This window comes from Phocoena phocoena, chromosome 1 (assembly GCF_963924675.1).
Source record: "Phocoena phocoena chromosome 1, mPhoPho1.1, whole genome shotgun sequence".
Classification (NCBI taxonomy): domain Eukaryota; kingdom Metazoa; phylum Chordata; class Mammalia; order Artiodactyla; family Phocoenidae; genus Phocoena; species Phocoena phocoena.
Genome location: NC_089219.1, coordinates 21,668,047 through 21,687,874, shown reverse-complemented (window position 1 = coordinate 21,687,874; position 19,828 = coordinate 21,668,047). Strand labels below are relative to the sequence as shown.

At 42.2% G+C, this 19,828-nt stretch overlaps 1 protein-coding gene and 1 non-coding gene across 2 annotated transcripts; both read right to left on the bottom strand.

Annotated features, from left to right (window-relative positions):
* Nucleotides 1-2,017: 2,017 nt before the first annotated feature.
* Nucleotides 2,018-19,406, bottom strand: PPP1R8 (protein phosphatase 1 regulatory subunit 8). Its single transcript, XM_065880792.1, has 7 exons — nt 19,295-19,406; nt 17,332-17,392; nt 12,559-12,712; nt 11,029-11,249; nt 9,297-9,441; nt 4,948-5,012; nt 2,018-3,478 (listed from the first exon to the last, which is right to left on the bottom strand). The coding sequence occupies exons 1-7, from the start codon at nt 19,348-19,350 to the stop codon at nt 3,125-3,127; spliced, it is 1,056 nt and encodes a 351-aa protein (XP_065736864.1). The 5' UTR covers nt 19,351-19,406; the 3' UTR covers nt 2,018-3,124.
* On the bottom strand, nt 15,601-15,766 carry LOC136141021 (small Cajal body-specific RNA 1). Its single transcript, XR_010657696.1, has one exon. It is a non-coding gene; the product is annotated as a small Cajal body-specific RNA 1 (non-coding RNA).
* Nucleotides 19,407-19,828: the final 422 nt, after the last annotated feature.

Genomic DNA, 19,828 nt, shown 5'->3' with positions numbered 1-19,828 from the left:
GTCACCAAACAGCTTGAGCTGTGATCACCTATTGCTTTCTGTCAATAGGTCCTTCTCCATGGGGTTCATCACTCTCTCCCACCCTGGGGAGGGGAAGAGTCATCCCCTCCCTCCTTAGCAGGTGGTCTATTAGGGGCATAGGACTCTGGGGAAACCAACAGTTGCTTCTCATCCCTGCATCCCTCAGCAGCACTGTGCTCACCTGAGCGATAGAGACCATTTGCTGATCCTGGTGGTGAAGAGCGGGGGCTTACCTACCCAGTCATCGTCTAGAGCTGCATTAGGGGCGAGAGGCAGCTGAGCCCCTTCCTGCAGTGTTCATCTTTGAGGGGCACTAAAACATGATTGGAATAAATCAGAAATCTGGTGCCAGGAAAGCCAGGTTTCCATACACACATGCCTCCGTATGCTGTGTAACCACCAAATTCAGCCAGTCCTGCTTCCACTAAAGGCAAATGGACCTTTGAAGAGAAAGACAGAGCTTTGTAGGCTTGGATATTCTCTGTTGAGCCTTCTTTGAGACACCAATTCGTTTTACTCTGCAACTCAAATTCTGAAACCGAATAATGCATGACATCTCTCACCAGGAAGGATTTTATTCTCTCTCACCAGGAAGGATTTATTTTATTATCTAAACTAGACCTAAATCCCTTATTATACCTTCTAGTAAGTTGTCCAGTTTGGAAAAAAAACCTTTTTTTCCCCTTCTTAAAAAAAATTATTTACTTATTTATTCATCTTTGGCTGCGTTGAGTCTTCGTTGCTTTGCGCGGGCTTTCTCTAGTTGTGGTGTGTGGGCTTCTCATTGTGGTGGCTTCTCTTGTTGAGGATCACAGGCTCTAGGCGCGCAGGCTTCAGTAGTTGTGACACGCAGGCTCAGTAGTTGTGGCACACGGGCTTAGTTGCTCCGCGGCATGTGGGATCTTCCTGGACCAGGGCTCGGATCAGGGCTCGAACCCGTGTCCCCTGCATTGGTAGGCGGATTCTTAACCACTGTGCCACCAGGGAAGTCCCAAAAATACTCTTTTCAAACTTCAGAACGAACACCTAGCTCCAGTCTACGGAGCACAATGACGAGCCACCTAAAGACCGGCACATCCTTCCCCTTAACTCATCCCGGAGGCCGTGTAAACCTGTGCTCAGGCTCTGGATTCAGGCTACAGTTTAAATCCTGACTTTACTACATGAAATCATAAGGAAGTTTACTTTAGCTCTGAGCCTGTTTTTTCATCTGTAAAATGGGGATAAAAACAGTATTCCTCTTAGGGCTATGAAAATTAAATGACATGCTTGTAGATCGCTGGCACAGTAGGCAGGTGCTCAACGAGTGACAGTTAACCAGCACTAACAGTAACCTTCGCTGTGATGAGAGGAAGGCACCCTCATGAAGACGAGGACACTCACTGTTACGGAGGCCAGTGGAGAAGTTAACTTGTCTGTGATGTTACAGATCTCTGTTCTTTAACAGGCTGCTCCTGCCGTGAGTCCACACTCTCAATCTAAGGGATTTGGAACCTAGTTGGCATTTTCACCACAAAGCCACATATATTAAGTCTCACCACACACAAATGCACTTCCTGCACACGAGGTTCTAGTATGCAAGACACACCCATCCAACCCAAACTCTGGCTGAAATCCCTTCTAAATGTACTCATTTTTAGCTTCCTTTCACTCCTGTGCCTCCTGAGCTATAGCGCAAATGCAGGCAGCTGTAACCAGAGGGCAATGGTTACACCCAGGACAAGGGCCCCAAAGCCCAGTCTTCCTCGTCAGACCTGCGGCTCTGCCTCCTGATGAAGGGCAGCAAGCACTTCTTAACCCACTTTGCTCGCTGAGGCTTCAGTCTGGGGACTGGAATCTCTAATTAGAATTTCCACGTTCATCAGGGGGCATCTTTATTTGTAGTAATAAAATGGGGACAGAGCATCACCTCCCAAGCCTGACAGCTGTATTGACAAAAATTCCCTAATGGCAGTAGAAATAGGTGATGGCAACTGAATCACAGACTGCACCCGAATGACAAAAGTTACGTTTAATTTACAATGTAATAAAGGTTACAGGTAAAAAGCTACACATAAAGCGTGAAAAGGCCTATTACACAAATGTACAAATCTCTGTACAAAGCTCACATCAATGTGTCCTACCTTCGTCTCCTATGTTTGTTAACCAGGTCTAGTCTTGGAGCTCTGGACAACGAGAGCTCTCAGTCAAGGGGGGGAAAGAGCCTCCAAATCAACATCTGAAAATGTCCTCTTCGAGATATCGGTTACTTCAAAGTAAAATCTTTTCCTTTTTAATTGAAATTGCTCTAACTGGTCATATCCTTTATATTGCCTTCATAACACACTTGAAAAGGAAAGTAATGCCTTAGAGAGTAGAGGACAGTACTCTGGAATCAAATGAGAAACTTCAGCAAGTAGAGTACTCAGGTTTGACAAGAAAAACAGGTAAAGTTCAAACAATACTGTAAGTTTAAAACTATCAACCTGTGTCTATGGCACTGGTCACAGATGAAGAAAAATCAAAATGTTCTCATTCTAACAGAAAGGACAAAAGAGAAAAGCCTAACTACTGGACCTCAAAACCACCGACCCAGGAAAACTTCTGAGTTGTTTTAAACCTTAGCTTAACTGAAGCATTCTAAACCCTCTTGTTAACCTGGAATCCGTGGCAACCCTTCTGCTACCTGGGACTTGCAGGATAGTAAATATAAATCAGGCTGCTAAACCCACAAAGCTGGCAATGCTACTGTCACCTCCACAGCTCTGCATTCAACCTGAGGGCCTGGAGTCTCTCCCTGGGGTAAATGATTTTTTAAAAAGTGATCCTAGAAAGAGGGAGAAAAGAAAAAAGGAGATAATGGAAAGAGAGGAAAAGAGCCAGGGCAGTCTATTTAAAAGGATGTATGAAACATTTCTCTTCAATGAAAGTGTTCTGAAGACAGGTCTTTCTGGGATACTTCAACCCCACCCCCAGTTTTAATATTACATGGTTAGGACCCCAGGAGACATTCTGAAAGACGATACTGCACACATGGAAAGTTTTTCTCCCTAATTCATTAGCTCCCCCATCACCCTTCCACCCTGTTCCCACCCAATCCCACCCTCCTCCATTACCAAAAATATCAAATCAGTAAGGAAGGTGTGGGCTTCTTGCCCGGCCAAGCCTCTTTCGCATATTTTTTCTTCTTGGGTTCGTTGACAGCTTCAGGGTTATAGACGGCAGGGTTTGGTGCAGGGTTCATGGTCACTGCTGACGGCACGACGGGAGTCAAGTCCACGTCAGGAGCGAGGTTTGGGTATGGCATGGGCAAGCCACCGATGAGTGCTGTCCCGTGGATGCCATGCGGCTGGGAGCCGGCTTCACTGTGCGTGGGGGGCAGGCCCCCATAGAGTCCTCCACTGAATGCAAAGTTCTGCATGCGTCTGTTCCCTGATTCCTCCAGGCCCAGGGAGCCAGGGCCCTCCACCCGCTTCTTCTGTGGTTTATAGAGAAGACAAGAAGTGAGACACAAGAGTGCTGTTAGCCTGTTCTATTGCAGTCCTCGAAAAACTGGGGAAGGCCCCTAAACCTCTAACTTGTTTTGTTTCTTAAACAACCCATCTCACTGTGCTGAAATCTCAGGGTTTGAAGAGACCTTACAGTGGTCATCTAACATCACGGCTCCCAAACACTGCCCCACACAAAGTGGTCACCATCCTACGTCAAACTGAGAAAAATGAGGCTAGTGTGTGAACTTTTCATAAAGTAAGACATCCAGTTTAAGTGACCATTCTTTAAAGGTCATACTCCTCCCTCTTGTTTTCATCATTAAAATGCCCTTTCAGGAATCAGAGGTGATAACAGATGGAGCAAGTATTTCAATTTTTCTTTTTTGGGGGGAAAAGAAAAAGTTAGTATCTTCCTGTTGGGCACCTAATTTTTAAACATTAATCTGAGAGCAGAACAAATCTGTAGTGACTGAAAGCAGCTTACTGGTTGCCTGGGAGTGGGAGGAAACTGACAGCAAAGGGACAAAGGGGAATTTTCTGGGGTGATGGAAATCTGTATTTTGATTATGGTCGTGGTTACCCAGGTGTATATATCTGTCAAAATTCAAATTATACTTTAAAGACAACAGAAAATTCCGAAGGGTGAAGAAAAAAAAGTGCCCAAGGGGAAATGTGACACAAATACTATGGAGTTGTATGGAAAAATTTCATCTTATACTTTTTCACACTGGACTAAAGTTCAATGAAAGATCCTCCCTCACCCCTCTACTCCTTTTGCATGAACTTGACACATTTTATCAATCTATTCTAATATATTCTAAAGATTTAAAAAAAATAAAACTCCCTATAGCATCTCTGACCAGCATCTTCCAATCACATTTTGAATACCTCTACTAATAGGGATCTACTTCCAGGGGCCATTTGCTCCCTTTTGGAGCCCTAGCTGGCAGGTGGTTCTCCACATGTTGAGCAATCAGAACACCTCTGTAACTTCCACCTCTTGGTTCTTCAGCTCTTTAAACCTAATCCAATGTGGGCTGGCTTTCCTATCTGTGCCATCCCCATTCACAAAATAAAGATGTGGTAAAGGCCAGAGGTGCCATGCAGAAATGCAACAATGTCTCTTCTTTGCCTAATAGCTTACTTTGAGTCAAGAAAGGAAGGTTAAAGAAAGGTGGGTCTCTCTGCACCCTACTGGGAGGTAAATTTACAGACCCACATCACACCATAATTTACATGCAGGATCAAGCTAGCTGGTCACCTGCAGCCTCTCTATGGCACTCCAGGATCCCTGCACACAGATGGGGTAAATGGATTTCCACAGTATGAAAAATGGGAAAGGAGCAAAGAATGTTTTAAAATTAAGCACACACTTAACACTTACCTACATATAAAAGAGTGGGTTTTTAAACCAGACTGTATGACATTTCAAATACTGTCATAACATGCTTCCTACCTTGACTGGGACCACTGCAGTCTGCACCATGTTCCGGAAGCGACCAACTGAGGGATCCACATCCTCTGCAAAAACACACGAGGGCAGGGTTAGTTCAGTAATCAACTGGGAGGATTAAGGTTATAGGGCTCAATGCGAATAAAGCAATCACAATAATTCATATTAAAACAGTAAAATACAGCTAACACTTCAAGTGTTTACTGGGTACTGTGTTAAATCCTCACAACAACCCTACGAGGTAAGTACCACTACAATAAACATTTAATAGATGAGAAAACAAACTCAGGCTTGGAGAAGGAAAGTGACCGGCCCAGTCACCTTGCTGGAGAGGAGCCAGGATATAAATCTAAGCAGCCAGAAACAGGCCTGTGCTCTGGACTATGTGCTACACTGGCTTCCCCAGGTTCTTTCCCATTCCACATACCTCCCTCTTTTGAGGGAAGACATCAATAATCTCATGTTAGTGATAAAAAGAGGTCACACACCACATACCTTGCTAACACCCGCTCATTAGCAAATAACAGAATTAGGATTCAGACCCAAGGCTTCTAGCTTAACTTCGCCTTTCAACCTGAACAACTGTATACAGGCATACCTTGTTTTACTGAGTTTCATTTTACTGTGCTTTGCAGATATTGTTTTTTTTAAAAAAAAAACAACAACAAATTGAAGGTTGGTGGCAACCGTGCATTGTCAGATGATGGTTAGCATTTTTTAGCAATAAAGTATTTTGTAATTAAGGCATTGTAAAGAAACAAGTACATTGCTTTTGTAGACATAATGCTACTGCACACTTAACAGTTTACAATATAATGTAAACATAACTTTTATATGCACTGACAAACCAAACAAATATGTGTGACTAGCTTTGATATTCACTTTACTGAAGTGGTCTGGAACCAAACCCACAATTCCTCCAAGGTATGCCTGTACAATTAAGACTCACTAAAGGATCTGAAGCCCCTGTCCAGGCAGGGTGGGACAGCAGCTCCCTTTTCACAGCTTATACACACTATTGCACCCTACGAAGCTTCTAGCTTCATTCAGTCACTGTGTCAGAAGAATGCACTAAGACCAAGTAAGGGACATGCTTGTAGTCAGTCAGTCTCTCATTTATTGGACATCAGGCACGGAAATAAAGAACAAGACACCGTCCTGCCTGTAAGGAGTTCACAGTTGTAAAGCCAGACAGGCTAGAATACAATGGAGGTGCTTGAAGAGTGGTGCAAAAATAGTTTTCTTGGAGCACAGAGGGGAGATTGGGCTGGATCACCTAGAACCAACAGTTTTCTCACTGAAGACTGAGTGTGGGGAAACAGGCAAGCATAGACTTATTATCATTACTAGAAAAAACTACTCCAGGGCCCTTTTATCTTAATATAGTGGTAGGAAAGGAGTTGTTTCCCTAATAGATGTTGTACACCTTATTTTAATGTGTTGAGGGCACTTGCTATTTAAAGAAACACTCTTGTGAGTCCCTTTGGAATACAAAGATTCCTTATTTAATTTGAATAATTAGTCCCTGGTTTATTTGTTTTAAGTCTGGCTTTTCACATATTAGGATGCCTCTAAGGAATATACCCTGGAATTATTTTCACAAACAATCGATGTTCAATGAATGAATAGCTTCTATATGGAAGAAGAAAGAGGAAAAGATATCCAGACTCATCAGGAAGGAGAGGTCTCTAAAAAAGGCACCCTTATTTTCTCTCTCATTACCGTAACAGCCCTGCTCCAATCATCCCTTCAGGAAAGCTAAATCAAGTGCAAGAGCAACTGGAGCCCAAGAGGCATGGCTAACGGGGTATATGGCCCACAAACACAAGAGGCCTGCAGAAGTGGTGGCTAAGCCATCTGGGGGACCCTGTCCTGTGCTGGCTGAATGGTGCTCAGGCCTCTCACCCTCTCCTCATTCTCTAGCCATTCGACTCCTAGAGAGGGGGTCTGCCCATTGCAGGCAATCTCTGCTCCTGGAAGATCGACCGAGAAGTTTCTTGCTAAGTCCACCTCTAGTATAGGAAAGTCTGCATAGGTAAAGGCAGAAGGGGTGGCAGATGATGATGAGGACAATGGCTAACACTTATCAAGGGCTACTGAGTGCCAAGCACAGATATGAGGTATTTTCACATATATTAATCATTTAATCTCCCCACCAATCCTGAGACCAGTAGTCATGTCACTGGCCAGGGTCAAAGAGCTACTAGCGGAGAGGTGGATTTCATACCTAGGCCCTCTGATCAGAGCCCACGCTCTTAAACACTATGCCATACTCTGTCTGAACGTACTGCCTTAATAAAGCTGCAGGACAATAATTTTCTTTTTTTTCCTTTTTCTTTTTTTTGGGCATGCCGTGTGGCATGTGAGATCTTCGTTCCCCAACCAGGGAGAGCAGAGTTTTAATCACTGAATCGCCAGGAAGTCCCACAATAATTTTCAAGGAGAAAAACAGAACATATCAGACCCCGAGTCCTGACAGAGACTTAACAAATTATCTAGTTCAGTGATTCCCAAACTGCTGGCTGTTCATCAGTACAAACAGGAGCTTATTAAAACTACAAATGCCTAGGTCCAACCCCTAGAAACTCTTATCTGGCACTCAGAAATAAACTTCCCAGATTAGTCATCCAGTTCCTCCCCAAACATTTCCCTTGGGCATTCAGTACCTTGAGAAGTAATTCATTCCACTTCACACATCATCAAAATGTGAACAAAAGTCACTAGAATGAATGCCCCAATCTCTTTCACAGGAATTCTTTTAATTCTTCTTCTAAATATAAGAAGGATTTGTTGTTGCTTTTCATGCTGAGCCAAATACTTGCTACTCACAGGCTCTGGTTTCGCCTACTCCATCCTCCCGAAGGTCAGCCTTGCAAACATTCACCTCAGGGTGCCTCCCTCCAATCTACTCTCCCTCATGTACAGTTCCCAGCATTTAGGGACCACCTTCCATAGCTGGGAGTCTCCTCCTTCCCTCAAGACTATGTAACACATTTAGTACTTAAGGCCATGCTTGCATTTAGTAACACATTTGGGTGAGTTCTGCTCAGGAACACAGGCCACCAGGTTACTGTCCCCCATTATTCTATTAATGCAATTTTAAACTGTACTTGATTAGTTTCCATATCCGCCTGATGACTCAGACTGCATTTTTAACTAACTAAAATCCTTATACCTTTTTTTTAACATGAGCTGTCACTGGAGCAGATTTTCTCCATTTAAATAATTGACATTCTGAAACTAAATGCAGGACTTGAAAGTTATTCTCACTGCATTTCAATTTGGGATATAAAAGCAACTTGTTAGTCTGGGATCCTTGTTTCCATCCATGAAGGTTTATTTTCAAACAAGATTTTTGGAATCCCAATTCCATCTTCACTGTATAAACTGCACCTCCCAGAGTACTTGAGATATAACATGAGCCCAATAAATGAATGTTGAATGATGGAACAAATGGGTAAACTCAATGGCCTTCCCAGAAACTGATGCTCTCATCTTGCTGACGTTTCCATACAAACTATCTATAAATTACGACCTTACAGAGGTAAGTCTTCAATGCGATTAATAGTAGCAGAAAGTTCTCCAATCTTAGAGTTACCAGTCATACATGGAACCCCATGACAATAGTGTCTGCTCTGACCTATACTTAAACTCCACTATACCTGGATCAGCAAAGGAGAACTACAGCCTTCCTTCATCTACTTCTTTCACACTGCAACTGGATAATGCTTGAGTTTCAGGGCACTCCATCAATGTACAGGCATACCCCTTGTTTTACTGCACTTCACATATACTGAGTTTTTTATAAATTGAAGGTTTGTGGAAACTCTGCATCAAGCAAGTCTATCAGTGCCATTTTCCCAACAGCATTCACTCACTTCGTGTCTCTGTGTTACATTTCTGTAACTCTCACAATATTTAAAACGTTTCCATTATTACTATAGTTGTAACAGTGCTCTGTGATCAGCAATCTTTGTTGTTACTATTGCAAAAAGATTACAACTCACTGAAGGCTCAGACTAGCATGGTTAGCATCTTTTAGCAATAAAGTATTTTTTAATTAAGGTACGTACATTGTCTTTTTTAGACATAATGCTATTGCACACTTAACAGACTGAAGTTGTGTAAATGTAACTTTTACATGTACTGGGAAACTAAAAAATTCATGTGACTTGCCTTATTGCAATGCTTGAACTGAACCCACAATATCTCCAAGGTATGCCTGTTCTGTACAAAAATATCTCCCCTGTTATCCTAAACCTTGTACAGAAACATTACAACTGACCTACAGGTTGTGTACACTACTCTGACACCACAGCTTTTTCATCAGAAAAAACTAGGAAATACCTCACCTGGGTTGATGATCTCATCATCCTCACTAAAGGTCACCCGTGAGTTCTTCCTCTTCCTCTTTGGTCTCTGAATGTCCAGATTCCCCTCCTCAATGGTGAGAGTGGAAATCCGCTTGTTGTGGGCAGTGTTGAACTCCGTCAGGTTCTGGGACAGGGTTCACACAGGAAAGACAGGAATAAGTACACAAGGAATTTGAAGGAGAATATTACCAAATAAAGGGCAGAAAGGTATTAGGAGCTAACCTTGACCTCTCCACACAGATGAGATTCTTTTCTGCATTCAGAAAAGATTCATTACCGTCCCTAGACAGCTAATACCAGCAAGCCTCAATTTGACAGAATGTGGAACATCTTCATTGACTAGTGCAGCAGTGATATTCAAAAGGGAGTGAAGGACCTTGAGCTGAAGACAGGTCATCTGTGCAAAAACCCTTGAGTTGAGGTTTTGGGTTTTTTTGAATAAAGTTTATCATGTCTTCATGCTGAGAATTAAAGGAATACAACTGGGAAGAAATCCAAGAATTGTTTTTAAGTAACAGAGACGAGAAAGGACAATTGACAGCTTCTTTCCCAGTAGCTCTCTCCTTTAAAACTTGTAAGGACGTTACCAGTGCACTGAATATCTGGCATTAATGTTTTGTCACTCCCCATCCCTTCATCTGGCCCCATTTCTACTCATAACTATCTATCCATCTCAGTGATTAACTTGGCCTCATCACTGCTGCCTGCCTCTTCCCAATCACCTGGACTTATTCCAATCTGTACTGCAGTTTGAGACATCCCAAATGTCTTGAGAACAAGGACCCAGAGATGACCTAACATACTGAACTAAAAGACAGGAAGGCATGGAAGCAGCCTGGAAGAGAATGTGCAAGAGTGACTACCAACCAGGTCCCTGGCTATGAGGCTACTTCTTTAGAACAAAATAACTTCTAAGTTGTAAGACTGCTACTGTGCTTTTCTTCCTAAGGGCTGGGAAACTGTCTCAGTATACAAGAATAGTAAATGCATGTGGGTGGTTAAGGACAGGCTGGCGTTTGATCTACCTGGATAGACCAGTCACACCAATGCAGTGATAGACATGTGAAGACAAAAGCTACATCACAAACTACTGGGGTCAGCTCTAGAAAAGAAAACCTTAGCACATTAAAATTAAATCTTGTAAAATTCATGGCCTTCAGGGCAGCCAGGCCCAAAGCAAAAGTAATCTAGTTCTACTCAGAAGATTCTTGGGCTGACTGGACAATATCAAAAACAGCTACATAAATGAATGAAAGCTTCAATCTCTGTAAGCTAGTGTTGTTCAAACAAACTTTCTGGATGATAGAAATGTTTTCTATCAATGCTATTCAATATGGTTAGTCACCAGCCACATGTGATTACTGAGTACTTGGAATGTGGTTAGTGGCTACTGCATTGGACAGTGCAGCTCTAGAGAAATGTAACTCCCAGCCTTGGCTTCTAACATCCACTGAAACTGCACAAGACAACCATAAGGGTCTACTGGCAGGAGACCCAGTCTCCTAGTTAGCCCTGGTTATACATAACCAAACCCACACAATGCAGCTCTCCAAGGGCCACACCACACTGCCAAAGTGGCAAAGGCTTATCACTGGGCTCAAGAAAACCTCCAGTTGCTAAGTTACTGGCATTTCACACTACACGGAACAGCTACACACTGCAAAAGCCAGCGTCCCAAAAGACATAACAATGACATAGACAATGGAATTACATCAAGCTCTGTTTCCTCCTCTGGAAGCCCCAGTAAGCCCTTGAGTTCATCATCCTCTCCACCCATCTTCTCATCTCCTTTCACAGCCGATGGCAATGTCTGAGGCTTCTCACGCAGAGTGTATGCCCTTGTGGATGCACCAAATGAGACCGTGGAATCGATGGGAATTTGCTGAGGCTTGTGAGGCTCCAACCGAATGTGACCCAAGAAAGTGCCGTGTGCTGGGAATAACCAAATCAGAAATGTAAGAGAGGAAAACAAACAAACAAACAAACAAACAAACCTGAGTTGTAGAAGGGAGAGTAGCTCCTGCCAGCACATCAGTTTTGCTTTTTAAAATGGAAATGGCTCTGGGTCCACTTTGCATCCCTTGTCATGGGTCACAATGAAAAGGAAACTCCTTCACTGAATCTTGAATCTCTTCAGTAGATTTCTTACACATCTTCAGACCTGCTGTTACCCCACATAACAAATACCACTGCTTGTTCTCTGCTGCCAGACAGGCTTGGCTCCATTCTGGGTCCAGCAGGAATGGTTCCAACCCAGCAATAGGCATGCCCGCTAAGGCAGGAGACAGGAATTGCTATGGTCTGACCTCTCCAGCCCCAAGTCTAAGGAACATAGAAATTGCTGGCCTGGTGGCAGTTATGCTTGGGGTTTCCCCAGGATAAGAAATGAGGTTGGCTGAAACAGGTGCAATATCAATGGCAAGGCAAGCCACAATCCTACTGGAGAGTCTGGATATCTTTCCATGTCTGCATTCTGCATATTATGAAATGGAGAGAAAAGATGAGATAAATTTGCAAGTAAGTACTTATGAGACAAGGCTCTCCAAAACCATTATATAAGCATACTGGGGTGATGTGTGCGTGTGTATGGGGAGCGGGGAAAGGAGTAAAACACGATCAACCCAGGAAGCAGATCCTTTACATTTCAAGCTGTAATTTATACATAGGCAAAAATGAACAAATTCAAGGCCCCATGAAGTCAAGTCTCAACTGCATTTCTGGGATTATCTTTGACAAACTTGAAAATCTTATTAGTTGGAGTGTGCTCATAGAATTAAAATTGATATTATTAATATCACAGCAAAATGTAGCTGGGATAAAGAGCCCATTATAAAAAATTAACTTTTGGTCAAAACAAGTTTTTTTTTTTTTTTTTTTAAAGAGCTGTACTACAACTCTACTACATAAATGGAGCTAATCACAGCTTCTGCTTAAATTGGACCACAATCTATCATGGGCCTATAAACACATTCCTTAGTTCCTGGATGCTTTTTTTGTTCTCTGTATATACCTATTGCTCTCTTCAGGAAAGTGCTCCCCAAAACCCTCTTCTCTCTCCAGTCATCAATTATTCCAGTAAAATAGGAAATATCACAGGAATGGAGAAAAACTAATTTAAAAACCAAACATAAACTTCCTTGATGAGCAACAAAACACAATTTCAAAACTGAAGAACCCAAAGAGCATTTTCACACTGCCCAAAAGACAATGTGTGAAATAGGATGGGATATGAGTTACTTACTACTGTTGAGATCTATTAGGAAAACTCTCTTCAGATGCTTATGGTAGACCAAGGCAGCGTGGACCCGAGAGCAAGACTGGTGGTCAATGGTAAAGTCACACAAATCAGGGTTTCTCCCAAATAAGTAATACTTCTTCTCATCAATGATCAGTTTCTAAATAAATTAAATTAAATATTACTTAAAGCTTGTTTCAACAGGGTTTAGCAAAAATTCTTCCAATAAACTAAGTAGAGCATCTTAAGATAAAATTCCTTGTCAAGGGAAATATTTATATTTACTATTATTCTTCAAGATAAAGAGCTCAAAATAATTTACTAACATTGGGGGATGGTTGGCAATTAATCTCCCCAAATGTAGTGGTCAAATGTTTAGTGTTGATATGAAAAGAACTTTCCTAATCGTATTAGATGTAAATGGCATGCACAAGTGGTTGTCTTCTGACCATTGGAAATTTAAGATTTCACTGAATCTTAATTTTAGGTCAAGCAGGAAACACAAAGCATGCCTATAAAGTAATAAGATCGCTTTTCAGAAAAATATATATTCAAATGAAGATTATCAATTGGTTCAAAAAGGAAGGGGATATAAACACCTATCTATATTCTAATCATGCTGCCAGAGACCCAGAGTATTTCTGGAACCCTCTTTAGAAACTAGAATTACATTAGACATCATTGTATGAGCCTCTAAATCTAACTTTATTGTCCCATTTCATTTTGCCCACAAAAAAGCATTACTCAAAGTTAACTCTAAATGAGTATTTGCTGTGTCCAAATATGGAACAACCTCACAGGGCAAAGATTTTCCAGGTTTGGGGGAAGGGGACGTAGGGATTAAACATTTATTGAAGAACTATTATTGCTAGGCATTTTAAAGTATTATATCATCTAATCCTCAAAACAACTCTGTGAACCAAGTATCACCTTTACCGTTAAACATAAGAAAATAGATTCAGAGAGATGAAGCCACGTATCCAAGACAGTCCAGCTGGTTAAGTAGCAGATTTGGGGTTTAAACTCAGGTGTGAAATGACCTGCAATGCTAACATTCTAAACAACAGTGCCATGGGTCTGAAACAATTCTGAGAAGAGCTCCAAAATGTTTCTAGCCACTGCTGTGGTACTGGAAAAAACAAAACTGTATAAGGCCCCAATATAATAGCAGAAAAGAGGATTTCGCAGACCAGCAATCTATTATTTTAAAAATTGTAGGGGCTGACATAGTATTGTTAACTTTTCTTTTGCCATATGAGAACTATTTTTTTAATTGTCATCAATCAGTATTATAATCATTTTATGAAAGATAGGTCATTTTAACAAATAAGTAAGAAGAGGGATAAAGGACCACTCTTTGTGCTGAATTTATGAAAAACTCACTACACTGTCTTTATTTTTCTTTTAGCCCACGATCAGTAAAGCCTTTGCCACAGACTGGTTGTAGACTGGGCCATCATAGATGAAGGACTCTGGATAAATTTTCACTAACACTGCTTTCAGTTCTTAAAGTCTATAATATGAGTACTTGAAGAATAACCCTCATTCATATACATTATGTTGTTCCTTTAAGTTTTGGGGGTTTTTTTTGGCTGTGCCACACGGCTTGCAGGGATTTTAGTTCCCCCACCAAGGACTGAACCAGTGCCCTCGGCAGTGAAAGTGCCGAGTCCTAACCACTGGACCGCCAGGGAATTCCCTGTTTTTCCTTTAAACACAAGGTCTCACTAAGCTCTAGTTCAGATTTCACACTATGCTCCTTCTAAAATCCCTGAGAGAAGACAGCACAAAGTTGAGTAGGGAAGTATAGTCAAACTAGGATGTACCAGGCTAGGAATCAAGAGGCTTATATTTCATTCCTGGCTATGTCATTGAATCCACAGTGGGCTACAATTCTCCCCTATGCTTTAGTGTTCTTACAAAACCAGAAATACACCTCCCGTACTAATAACAGTTAACAACTGCTGAGTACTTATGTGCCTATGTGCTATGAGTTTTATGCTCTGAGTTTTATGCTATGTCATTTCATCCTCACAACCACTCTGTGAGGTAGGCAGGCACTATTATTCCTATTTTTATAGATAGGAAAAGTGAGGCGCAAAGAAATTAATTAATATATGCAAGTTCACACAGCTAGATATTTATAAACTGGATTAGAAATTTCAGGTTTGTCTGACTTCAGAGTCTAAGCTTTTTAAACCACTACATTATATATTTTCTTCACTCTTCCTGCATCAAAAAATCCACCATATGGCAAAAAACATTTTAAGGAGTGAACAAGTACTATGGGTCACACTCTTAATTGTTTTTTAAACAATCACTTACCCAGTTCCTTCCCAGCTTAGCCTTTAAGGCTCAAAATAGGTATGGGGGTCACCTCTGGGAAACCGTGTATAGCAGTGCCCACCTGCTGCTGGCAGAGCTTGTCCCAGGCCCCTAGTGCTAGGGAGCACCAGGATCCAACAACAGCCTGACAGCTCAGTCACACAAGCATCCCCATGTCTGCTCAGACCCAAGTATTAAGACTTGGGTTAAAAATAAGACAATGCTTCAGAACTGAGAGAGCCCTGAAATTTCAGCATCTTATTCTCTCTAGATAATATCTATGCAGGTTGAATCTCACTGCATTTCTCATTCATATTTATGTGCACATAGATTATGTCCTCATAAGCTTAAATTTGCTAACCAAAGTGTTCACAGGCTAGACTTAAAGAAACAGTACATAAGATCACCAGCACTTGGGCTCTAATATATATAAAACTGACCACATTTCTATGACTCTAAGCTGCCAGTACCAGCGATTTAGGTGTTTAGAGGGGAAAAAAAAGAAAAGGCCTCCAAATTAAATATATACATTCACTATTAAAGGCATCTCAATTATAGAAATATGAAAATGTAGGGGAAAAAAAAGTATGCCTCAGAAGCAAGAAAATGTGTGAATTCTTAGACAATATGCTTCTTCTGTCCAAGTGAATGAAATAATGCATTGGTCTTTCAATAGCCACTAAGCCACAATTTCTTAACTAGCTATGGCTAGTACCATTATTCAGTTGTGCCTCTGAGTTATAACTCAGAGTGTATCTTTACACACTGGGCTTAAAAGACTCATGGCTTTTGTTTTAATATTGCACTTCTTAAACCCAGCTATCACAACACATCACAAGCCTCTGACATAAGGCTAGGACACAGATAGCTCGGTTAGTATCAAGTGCTGCCTAAATCCTTAAAAAATAAGCACATCTCATGTCTATTCCTCTCGGAAACAATACAGTGATGTCTAAGTATTGTAACATGACAGTTCTGTGGCAACTCAGCACACCTAAGAGCACTGAAAGAGAACATTATCACTTAATGGAAACCAGTAATTAGAAGGATGTTTGACAAGTCAGAGTGCTTTGAAAGTATAAATTATTTCGCAGAGGAATATGACATTATCATTAATGCTAGCCCTCCTTGTCTGTTTCTTCCTGTAGTAAACTAAAGATTTACTAAATTCTGGTTATATATAAAAAAAGACTCCTATATGTCTATTTAGCAACAATATTTTATATGTGTGGAACAGTCTACAGTGTAACAAAACAAAACAAAAAACATTTTAGCTAACTTATTCCCTTGATAATCTTGGTACTCTGTAATCTTTAAGATAGAAGAACACATGACAAAGGGGCTCTAAGTGACTGGCTCAGGGCTTGATGAATTAATAAGAGAATTCATCACAACTCATGCCTTAATACTTTGCAAAATACGTGGGTATCTCTACAACATCCTGAAAGTGAAAACACTGTATTTATAGAATATCCTGCAGGAGACCTCAAAGATAGCTTTTCATTATGGAGTGCAATGTTTTTACTATATATACCAAAGAAAAATAACTGCACTCAATAATAGGGCCTTGAACTTAAATTCTATCTAAGCAAGCAAACATAAAATTGGTTGAAGACACAGAGACTCACAACTCCACAGTCAGAGTGGGCTTAATCTCCATCTCTTGGTAAATAAATGGTAACATAAGGATTTTTAAAAAGTACACAACCTAACAGCTAATCAAAATTCATGTTCTCTTGAAGTTCTATGTGGTTTTCATTCTAGAGACTTGTAGAAAAGCTGGAATTCTGCTCAACTTGTCCTTTATAGTACTTATTTCAATTATAATCATGCAAATTTTTGTCTGATTCTGTTGTTCCCATCAGATGATTTCTTTGAGGACAGGAACCACATTTGTTCTGTTCACTGCTATAGTCCTATGCCGAGCACAATGACTGGCACATAATAAGTACTCAGTAAATGTTTTGAATGAATGAATGAATTTTGTCACCATTTCCATTCTCTTTTTTGAGCAAGTATCTTAGTTTACTATCTTCTCTGAAGAGTTTTGGCTTGAATCTCATAAAAGCAACTTAAAAGTTAAATTCAATCTACATCATTCACTTTCTTCTTCAATTACTACAGATCTCGCACCTTCCATACAACTCCACATACTCAGAGAGAAGGAATTCACCAAGTTATAGGGCATCCAGTTTGACTGAGGCCTACAAGCCCATGATCTATTAAAACCCTTCATTTGGAAGGTGAGAGGAGTCACAAAAAACTGAGTGTCTGTGGAGATACACGGTTTTAATGTGTTATATCACCATGTGCTTTTAATAGAAAAAAAAAAATCAGGATGAACGAAAGTAGCATTTCTGTAAAACAAAGCACAGGAGAGGAGGTGGAAAAGTGAGTCACTGGCAAAAATCTTTAGTGTGGTGGAAAAAAAAGGGAAGACATGTACTTCCATACCTCAATTAGCTTGTCTCCTTTGACTACATCCAGATGTAAACCAGGAGGGGGTTTACCTGCCCTGAAAAATAAGTGTGAAAAAACATTTTCAGGATGAGTTTGTAGATGCTATTTACAATCATTATCCCATTCAACACTGTAGCTCTCTTACTAGCCTATAATTAGTTCACGTTCAAGCAGAAATGCCATCTACTTCACTGTTATTATAGCTCCTTTCTACATTTGACACTTACTTCCCCAGTGATTCAACTGCTCCGAAACATATTTTAGTGGATCTGTATTTAGAGCAGCACCAAAGAAACCCATATTTTAGCACTGGATTATCCACCTTGGAGAGAAAGCAGCACAAAGACTGCAAGTACTATAGCTGGGGTTGTCTGGTCACTTGGAGTCTGAATCTAAGATTTGCCACTACCATTAATTAATACCATATAAAGGCAGAATAAATCAGTTGGTGTCTGGGGCTGATCAAGACTAGACTCATCACAGAATAAGCAGAGGGTACTGTCCTGAGCTCTGAGTCCAAATCAGAGAAGTGTAATTAGGGAGCTAAGACAATCCAAAACTATGCCCATGAAACCAGGTACCAATAAATACAAGACATATTTGTTAACCTTGAACAGGTCATTCTACAATGGCATGGGTAAGGGAACTTTTCTCTACACTCCTGTAACCACACCATCCAAGGGAGATACATGTATGTCAAAGCACCTAACAGTGCCTGGTGCCTAACAGACGCTGAGAAAATAGGTAGGTGATCTTATACAGTCTCTTCTAACTATAAGTTTACTGTCCTGGCCCAACTTCTGAAATCAATGCAGCAAGGAGCCAAAATGGACACAGAATTTGTAGACTGAAGCAACTGGGTGTTACAAAAGTGCAGAGGGACCCAGAAAATAGCCACACATTCACTTGCTTCCTGTGTTTGCTCCTTTGAAGTTTGAAGGATGAACAATCTTGCCAGAGTCCCTACATATGCACACACAAAAATGCATCTGTTTACATCTAACTTAAGATGCAACACAGTCATCTCACAATCCTGACCCAACTCCTCTATGGAGGTTGTCAGTAAGACAAGTGCATTGGACAAAAGCCCATTTTGTCTGGAAAACAGGGAAAGCCAAGTTATGTCTAAAACATGCTTTCTGAACTCCTACTACGTGCCAGGCTCAGGCCTAGGAACTCGGAATATAAAGATGCGTTAGGCAGCCCTTGCCTTTTAGGATCTCTATATAACGGGGGCCAGAGAGTAACACAAACATAACACAAACAATACACTGTGATGAGCAGAAATAGCCCCAACTCGGATGGGTCTCCTTGCAAGGCAATTCATATGTATTCATCGTGTACTCTACTCAAAGACTAAAATTATTCCATTATTCCCAAGAACTTGCGAAAGGAGGAAAGGGGTTCATCCTAACAAACAAGGATGCCCTCTGCTGCCCGGCTTCGCGCTGGTCGCTGAGGCGAGCTTGGGGGTAGGTCAGAGCCGATCCTGCCCTCAGGGAGCTCCCAGTCTGCGAGAGACAGGCAAGTGCCGCACCCAGGCTGCATCAACAACCGCGGGATGCGGGGCTCTGAGCGGGGCGCCGGGGCCGGGAAGCTAGCTCGTGCGCGCTCGGGACAGAGAGCAGGGGGGCAGATACGATGCTCCACAAGAGCACCAGACAGGAGTTGGGGTAAGTTCGGGGTCCAGGCCCCGAAGCACCCCGGCAACCAGCTGATTGCCCGAGGGGCTGCCTAAGCGAGCGCCTCAGAGCCCCCAACTCTGGGTTTCCCCAGTTCCTGGGCCCGGGCTCCGGGTTCCCGGTTCCTCCACACGCCGCCCGGCCCGACAGACAGTTCTCCCTCAGTCAGTCCCAGGATCTTTGGGCCGCTCGGCTCGCTGCGAGAAATGAGCCGCCCGGCCAGCCCTGGCCAGCGTAGGCTAGGCCACTCCAGCGCTGGTCACCCCGCCACTCACCAGGTCGGGCAGTCAAACAGCGGGAGGCTGGAGCCGGAGTTCGCGGCTGCCGCCATCTTGCTTCTCCCCCTCCCATTTGGCGGGCCTGAAGCACGCCGGGAAACTGGAAGACCCAGAGGAGAGAGGCGGCTTCCCATCAGCCTGTGCGTATGCGCGCGCGCGCCCACCCACGCACGCATAGACGCGCAGAAGCACAGGGCGCTTCTAGTAGTGGGGGGAACTGGGGTAGGGTTTTGAGGTCTTTTTCAGTGCTTGATAGTTCGCTTTTTACAGAGGTCAGGGTTTTCCTTGGCCGGGAGTTGTTTGAGGAAAATGGGCTCGTAAGGAGGGGTTCTGTTTCCCTCTACGTTCTTTTTGCAAACACGCTCCCAGGCTCTAAAATGTTGCGACTCCACCCTTGCTCTGGGCCTGCCCCCTCAGCGTTTCGACCCCAGTCTGGAGAGAAGCTAGAGGGTAGAGCTCAGAGATTGGAAAAACTCCAACTTTTCTGTTTCTCTTTTTCCGGTCCTTCTGCGTAGAGCTGCATGCACCGTA